Genomic DNA, 8422 nt, shown 5'->3' with positions numbered 1-8422 from the left:
ATAAACTGTCATGTTGACTGTTCAGAATAAAAGACATTAAAACCTTAATGTCAGTCAAAATGTAAGGCAGCACACAAAAATAGCAGTGCTTTGCAAACAGAATTTTTTTTACAAAGAAAATTACACGAAACTGTTAGCATGAGAAACTGTACGAACCATAGAACTATGAGTACTGTGACCAGAAATAAAAGCTTCAGATGGGACAAGAACTATGAGTCGACAGCACCACAAAAAAACCAAATCTCTTAGTTTAGTTTTAGTAGAGGTTTTACGCGGTCGCAACTGCATAAGGTCATATGAGCGCCAGAAGATTAGAGGTGTTACGAGAGAATAACAAACATAAAAAAGAAGAAGGGGAGATAAAGATGATCGACGTTTGATAAGAAAGAAGAAGCAAACAACACCAGAGCACCCACCAACCACCCACACAAATTCTCTAGATTCTCTCAACTTACTTTGACCAAGAGCAGTCGGTGGGGAGAAACCACTACAGGCTGCAAGAAGTGGCTTCCATGTAAAAGTTGGTAATTTTAGTTTAGCCGCAGTCCAGATTGAGTGGACATAAGCACATCCACGGGCATCACATAGCACACAGGTTATATGGACTATTCATTCCATTCTGATCTATTCTTGCTCTGTTCACGAATGACATAACTTAGGTTACCAGTCTGTAACACGCTGACGCAACAGATTCAATGACGGAAAAAGCAACGTGCTTGGTGCAAAGAGGAAAATTATAATTATTGTCGAGTTTGTCATAGACATAACGAGAAAAAATAATAGTCCAAAACAGACACTGGTTTCCACACACATCGACTACTCAATTTAAGACTGTAATATGTCACTTTTCAAAAATGGCGTATAGCGTAGCCTTACACTAAGCAGTCGAATTATACATCTACATTCTTCTCCCCTCCCCCCCTCCCCCTTCTCAAACATATAAAAACCCACATGTCTAAAAAAAAAAATACCAGCAGTCTTATATTACAAATGAAAAAGTAAGTAAACAAATAAAAGACGGTTAATCAATGTTTAAGTAAGGATTTTGATTTATCAAAAAACTGTCTACACATTGGCGGGGAAGCACAAATATGGCATCTGAGTCCATGCATGCTCATATGGTAGCTTTCGTATCATAGCTTTCCACATATTTTTTTCTCCAAACTTTTGTACCATAACTAGGGAAAGTAACACCTTCTAGCATGCACATTCCTACAAACATTGAAACCTAGCCCTAATCATACAAATGATTGGTCGAGCAAACTTCTCAAACATCTAAGCCTACCTTTTAACTTGGACAACAATACATGCGTATGTTTCCCACAAGAGTAAATTACCTTACTTAGGGAAGATAGGGTTCAAGCAAACACAAACACAAAGACAAAAGGAAAAGAAATCTAAGAGCATGGCATGTCCATATAATATATTCACAATGTGTGCACGGGAGACTAATGGGTCCAGAACCTTGCAAAGGGAACAAAAAAGGGGAAGTAATCCAGCCTTTGCATCATGCTCAGGTTGCAAACTAGATCGTATCAAATAGGAACCGGGCAGTTTTGAATAGTGTGCCACCAGTAACATGAAACATGAAGAGCACACCACAGGACATAATTATGGAGAGGTTACGCCTGTATTGCTGCGACAACAGATGTATCTTGTATAGCAAGTAGCCTACAATTAACACTAAAATGGTCCGTTCACTTTCTCATGCCCATGTTTGAAACGTCATATTATCTTTTTATCTCTTTTACTCAATGCACTGGGAAATTTGCACATGGCTTTGAAATGCTGAAAATCTTCAGGAACACGCTTTGCCCTACAAAAATTGAAGCCATTACCGATTTCGTAAGCTTATTGTTAAAAACAAAAACAAAAACAAAACAAAAAACCCCTCAAAAAGCCGACCTTGCCTGAGTACAGACAATGGTATACATTACCGATATCACTGCAATCAATAGCGATGTTGATTTTCTTCACGCTGCACTGTTGTTGTTTTTTTCAAACTCAACCCCCCCCCCCCCCCCCCCCCCCCCCCAAGAAAAAAAAATTTAAAACAGCTAAAGCTGTCGTTACTGTAAACTTGTATTTATAGGTCAGGAATTTTGCGATATTCCAAAGGGATAAACTGTCATGTTGACTGTTCAGAATAAAAGACATTAAAACCTTAATGTCAGTCAAAATGTAAGGCAGCACACAAAAATAGCAGTGCTTTGCAAACAGAATTTTTTTTACAAAGAAAATTACACGAAACTGTTAGCATGAGAAACTGTACGAACCATAGAACTATGAGTACTGTGACCAGAAATAAAAGCTTCAGATGGGACAAGAACTATGAGTCGACAGCACCACAAAAAAAACCAAATCTCTTAGTTTAGTTTTAGTAGAGGTTTTACGCGGTCGCAACTGCATAAGGTCATATGAGCGCCAGAAGATTAGAGGTGTTACGAGAGAATAACAAACATAAAAAAGAAGAAGGGGAGATAAAGATGATCGACGTTTGATAAGAAAGAAGAAGCAAACAACACCAGAGCACCCACCAACCACCCACACAAATTCTCTAGATTCTCTCAACTTACTTTGACCAAGAGCAGTCGGTGGGGAGAAACCACTACAGGCTGCAAGAAGTGGCTTCCATGTAAAAGTTGGTAATTTTAGTTTAGCCGCAGTCCAGATTGAGTGGACATAAGTACATCCACGGGCATCACATAGCACACAGGTTATATGGACTATTCATTCCATTCTGATCTATTCTTGCTCTGTTCACGAATGACATAACTTAGGTTACCAGTCTGTAACACGCTGACGCAACAGATTCAATGACGGAAAAAGCAACGTGCTTGGTGCAAAGAGGAAAATTATAATTATTGTCGAGTTTGTCATAGACATAACGAGAAAAAATAATAGTCCAAACTCCCTTGGCTGAAGAAATAAATATTCTGTAAAAAAAATGTTTTCATCATAATGAGACAAACAAAAGAAGAAAAAAAGAAAGAAAGAAAATACCCCCCCCCCCCAACAAAACAAACAAACCGGTGGATGCTGAATTTGAGAGTAAAATGAAATAATCTGTCTGCTGTCCTCCATCATACCACTCAGGGTACCAGAGGAGAATTTATGGCTTGCAGAAAAGAGTAAATGAGATAGGGTGGGGCTTTAGGTAGGCTATCTGTGCTTTGTCTATTCTAGATACAGACAGCTGCGAAAAACTTTAAAGACAAATGAGCTATGGTGCTTACTAGTGTGCTAATGAACACATGCATGTTTGGATGGGGGGGAGATAGAGAAAAGAGGCGTATGCGTGTGTGCGTGTGAGAGAGAGAGAGAGAGAGAGAGAGAGAGAGAGAGAGAGAGGGAGGGAGGGAGGAAAGAAGGAAGGGAGAGGGCGCATGTGGCAGTTCAAAGAAATTGCTATAAAGTAGCATTTTTCATATGATCCTCGTTTAATCCCCTTTCTTCTCCACTTTGAGCTAGTTTTTGGAACAGTATAACATCCGCGATCGTTATGATTAATAAACCTGCCATAACGCAACACTAGAGCAAGAAATTTTTTAAAACCAAAAACTTTAAGAAGATTAAATAATATCTGCTCGTACACCTCTATCACTTTCAAACTACCATAAGTGAGACTGGTGCCTGAGAATGTCTAGTTTTCATTTGTCAAAAAAAAAGAGTACAGGCAGTCTAAACAAGCAAAGAGAACATATAAGGGAAATCAAGATCAACTTTGCAAAAAACAATAGACAACTGCATCCAGTCTCAAATCGCGTAATTAACTTTAAAAGGCTCCACTTTTCAAATAAAGCCCTCAAAATGCCTTTTCCTTTCTTTACAAAACAGGAAAGGCTCTGAAAATAAAACAAACTACAAGAAATACATGGACACACATTTCTTTTCTCTCCATCGTCTCTACATAACTTGTGGTTGTTTTCGCAAGCATTAACCACGAAGAGGAGAGGCTGACATAGGGGAACGAATCCTAAGTAGAGATTCCTCTACTCGAGCGGTCTCATGCATGACCTGAACTATAGGATGTTTCAACAAATAGTCTTCATTCCACTCTTCAACAGCGCATCCAAACATAATGGCATGCTATGGGCAGATTAACCTATCTATCACTTTGAAATCTGCAAGACACTCTTTAAACATACAACAAATAGGGGCAGTACCAAAAAAAAAATTGTACCGGCACAGAGAGAGGGCGGGAAAACAATAAAGTCTTGATGAATGAATTAGCTTTCAGAAAGAAAAAAAACAGAAGAAGGTTTTCGTTTAATTATAAGGCACATCAATAAATGCATATACACGAGGTAATCAAAAAGGAAATCATCCAAGGTGCTTATTAAATCCATAAAAAGCACAGCCTACTCCCACTTACCTTTTTCTGAAACAAACATAGAAAATAGAGAAAAGACAAAAACATGAAGCAACCATAGATTCAATATTCAGTAATGAGCCAAAACAAAATATGAGTAGAAGAAACGACGTTTTTACACTAAGAGATGATAATTATGAAACAGATAAAGTAAAACAGAACAATGACCCATTCATCACTTTCATGAAATATTAAGATTAAGGGCTTCCCTGGTAAAGCAATGGTTCATTGGTTTTATATACTCAGCTCAAACTGAAAAACTAAAATAAATCCAATTTATTTATCAGCAGGGTTTGAACTGACAACATTACCAAAGAAATAATCTGTACAGTGAAATTCTTCATATTCACTTAAGTAGCATTGCCTGATAGACTTCATGAAGGGATCAAAAATTCTTGTCTCATGAGGGATTGAAATTTCAATCCTTCCCCTTTTTTCTCAATATGTACTAGCATATGAAAATGTCAACCCAGAAAATCCACAAAAGTGTCAGAGAAGAAAACATAATTCCCATCTTAATCTGCCAAGAAATTGGTAATAGAAGCAAGATACATAGTTGAAAAATTAAGACAACTTTAAAATGAATATATTTGAAAGCCAAAAATATAAACACTTATGAACAAAAGAAAAACACTTAATCACTTCAAAGAGTAAATTTTGACCAAAAAAGTGTTACAATTCACATAGACTAGAAAAACGATAGAAATTTTAAGCACAGATTACTTTCAGATTGATTACAGGGTGGGAAAAAGCCAGTTAACACAATATCTGTGAGACGCTTTAATATATAAAAGACATATTTTCACCATAATTAAAAAGATGAAAAATCATAGATCCTCATTCAAAAAAATACAACTATAACTAAATGAACAATATTCTAACTGGCAAAATAAAGTGGCTCTCTTTTTCTTGTAAAACAGACTAGCAGAAGACACATTATAGTAGGCCTACTGAAATGGTGAACCTATGATAAATAAAAGGTAGTTTCCTGCAAGAATCCTTAAAAGTTGATGTGGTTTTGCTCCACTTCTGAAATTGAAGTTGCTTCAGAATAATCTTTACTCCTACTTTTTGTATATATATATATTTGTATATATATATATTTATATATATATATATATATATATATATATATATATATATATATATATATATATATATGTACACACAAGACATTACACTCTTTAATTAATAAAAGCATATTGACATAAATGTCACCAGCGGCATTTCTATGGGCATCTTTTTGTCTAAAAAAAGATGAGTGACTTAATTTGCAGTGCACACCCATTGGGTATTCACGTAATTAAATTTCTTACAGCAGAATTGATGATGACAGAATGTCGGAACTCAAGGCCTTGCTACATGAGGAAACTGCCTAAAATTCAATACTGTCTTGTTTTTAAAATTCAAGTCGGATAAATCTGCACATTGCTAGACATACACACAAAACCCGATAGAGATCATTAAGAGACACTTTTGGTGTAGTTTATGGTGAGTCAGCTGCACACCGGTCATATTTGTGATCGTAATTGTAAAGTTTTTACGTCCCAGTAACACAACTGGAATCATTTACGAAGCAGGCTGCTTCAACCCTGCTTGTTGGGGCAAACCAAGTCTTGAGAGGGATACAACATCACAGCAGACAAGCAGAGACACTCGAGAAAAAACTTCCTGACTTGGGAACCAATTCATGTCCTCTTTCTGTAACAGTGGATGACCTAACTGCTACACCACAGACGCCTGAATATTTGAACAGGAACAAAATATACGATAGAAACACCGAAGAGAGATTGAGAAAGCACACATATCAGAGGGTCCACAACCTCAACCACACGCACACAAGAACAAAACAGATCAGATTGAAAGAAACGATGACAGGAAAAACTGCTACAGGAACAGTCTAAACAATTTAGACTGCTTCTTACAATTACAAAACAAATTTTCATGTTATGAGGCTTCTGACAAAACAAGAAAACGTATTTCCTGCAAGCAGACAGCAATAAATACTAGGAAATTTCATTTTAAATGAAGGCCGTTCATCACTCTGAGCTTTCCAGTATTCTATCTTGATACCCAAAAATACAATTACTGCTTTCTTTGTGTGAATATTTCCGAGGAGTCGGTGTAAAGTACAAAATACCAGGACAACCTCATCGAGCTCTGGAAAAAAAAATCTTCCGTTGTTTTGAACTCCCTGCAAAACTACGAGCAGAGTATTGGCCACCTTCCAGGTTGGAACGCTTTATCCTAGTGGTTCGACTACCCGAGTCGTAATTGTGAGGTTGTGGATTCGGGGGTTCGAGCTGCAGGCCCGACGTTGTGTCCTTGGGAAAGGCACTTTACATAAATTTTCCTCACTTCACCCAGGTGGGAATGGGTACCCGGCTATAGACAGCGAAAGATCTTGTCAGTCAGTATGCTAGTGTTTTAGCGCCTATAAATGGCCGCTTGCATTGTATGCTTCCCAGGAAGTTGAGGTTGTTTCAGAATTCTCTAAAGTCTGCTGGGGTAATAGTATAGATTGTGAAGCACATGGACCTTGCTGTTGAGCGGGGATTTGCTCTCTACAAATACTATCTATTATCCAGACCTGGTGGATTCGGGAAAGTAAGATTCAACCCTAAGATTTCCCTGAAAACTATCGGTTTTTGTAATTCTACTCTTTAATAGTCATTTTCTGAGGGTTGATCAAGTCTGATCAAAATGTTCCAAACTGGAAGACTGCCAAACTATTTAACTATTTACTACGAAAACTCATCCCTGGGGTTGTTCAAGATCAGACAATGGCAAGCCAATGCAATAATGACCTCAGGATAACCAATATACAATATACAGGAAGAATTAGAAGGAGTATATCACACTAGAGTGTCCACCAACCACCCTGACCAGTTTTCATTGAACACAACACAAAGACATAATACTGAAGAACAACAGCGCTGGACGAAATCATTGACCATCTTCCCAAAGCCACAAGTCTGACAGAGGGACAACCATGGAAACAAGTTCACCTTACCCTTCACTTTCACCTGTAGACATTGCTCGAGATAACAGCACAGTCACATCTACCCCAGGTCACACTGAGTGTGAGACAACAACATGAGGATACCTCATAGACTTGAATAATGACATAATCCTAGACTGGGCACGGTCATGGCCCCGGCTCTTTGCCCTCTAAAAAAAATTTGGCTGGACTGGTGTGCCTTATGAGTACGCAAGTGAGAGGCAGAACACCAATTTCACCATAGTCAAGCGCTCACGCAACCTTTCCCTCCTTGCCCCCTTCAATTGGTTCCAAATAGAGTCAAACGGTGCACTCCATAGTGAATCGGAATTACATCACAGACAGTCTTGGATATCATAATGCAAGTCTACAGGATATGTTTATACATTCACCTCTTCAATGGTGTCAGGTTTTCCCAGAGCACCATTTAGTGTGACACAACAGCCTGAAGGTCCATACTTTCACCTTTCACATATCATTACGTCTTCCTTGTACCAACAAGTAAGTCACAGTAGCATGAAAACACATTCATAGGTTCACCTTCTCCCGTTTGATCGTCAAGCCAACGTGCACTAATGTGCACATATGTGCACGAGGTGCTTACCTTTTTGTGCCATGCCGGACTTGTTCTCGTAGCGGTGTATAAGTGTGTCCGCCTGGGACAGCGTGCAGTTGGGGTAGAGGATCTCGTTGAGGCGAGGGTCTCGCTGCTGTTTGTTGAGGAAATCACAGAACTGCTGGGTGGTCAGATATGGTTTCTTCTTGGCCCCTCTGACACACAGAAAAAAAATTGAGTTTGATTGTGAGTAAGTAGAAGCATATCCACACAGTATTTGTCATTTTGTGCTACAGAAAAGTAAAGTAGAAAGGCAGAAACAACAAGACAGAAAATAAAGAAGTAGGACCTATCAGTGGCACCCTCCATGGATCTAACCACATGCACTGAGCTTTAGTACAAGAACTTGAGAGTTTTGTGTTTCAGCAAAGAGAAGCACACTGACACAATAACAGTCATTTATGGCAGGAACAAGTAAGACTGACAGACAGAG

The 8422-nt window shown here is 38.4% G+C and overlaps 1 protein-coding gene across 1 annotated transcript in view; it reads right to left on the bottom strand.

Annotated features, from left to right (window-relative positions):
• Positions 1-8144, bottom strand: part of LOC101858947 (1-phosphatidylinositol 4,5-bisphosphate phosphodiesterase classes I and II) — a gene marked incomplete at its 5' end in the record, with an annotated part of 72027 nt that extends 63883 nt beyond the window's left edge. The window contains 1 exon segment of the mRNA XM_013083898.2: positions 7978-8144. Within this exon segment, the coding sequence (XP_012939352.1) occupies positions 7978-8144 (167 nt within the window).
• Between the last annotated feature and the right edge of the window lie 278 nt (positions 8145-8422).

Source organism: Aplysia californica, unplaced genomic scaffold, assembly GCF_000002075.1.
Source record: "Aplysia californica isolate F4 #8 unplaced genomic scaffold, AplCal3.0 scaffold00261, whole genome shotgun sequence".
Taxonomy (NCBI): domain Eukaryota; kingdom Metazoa; phylum Mollusca; class Gastropoda; order Aplysiida; family Aplysiidae; genus Aplysia; species Aplysia californica.
Note: the sequence above shows the minus strand (reverse complement) of the source record. Positions and strands in the feature narration are given on the sequence as shown.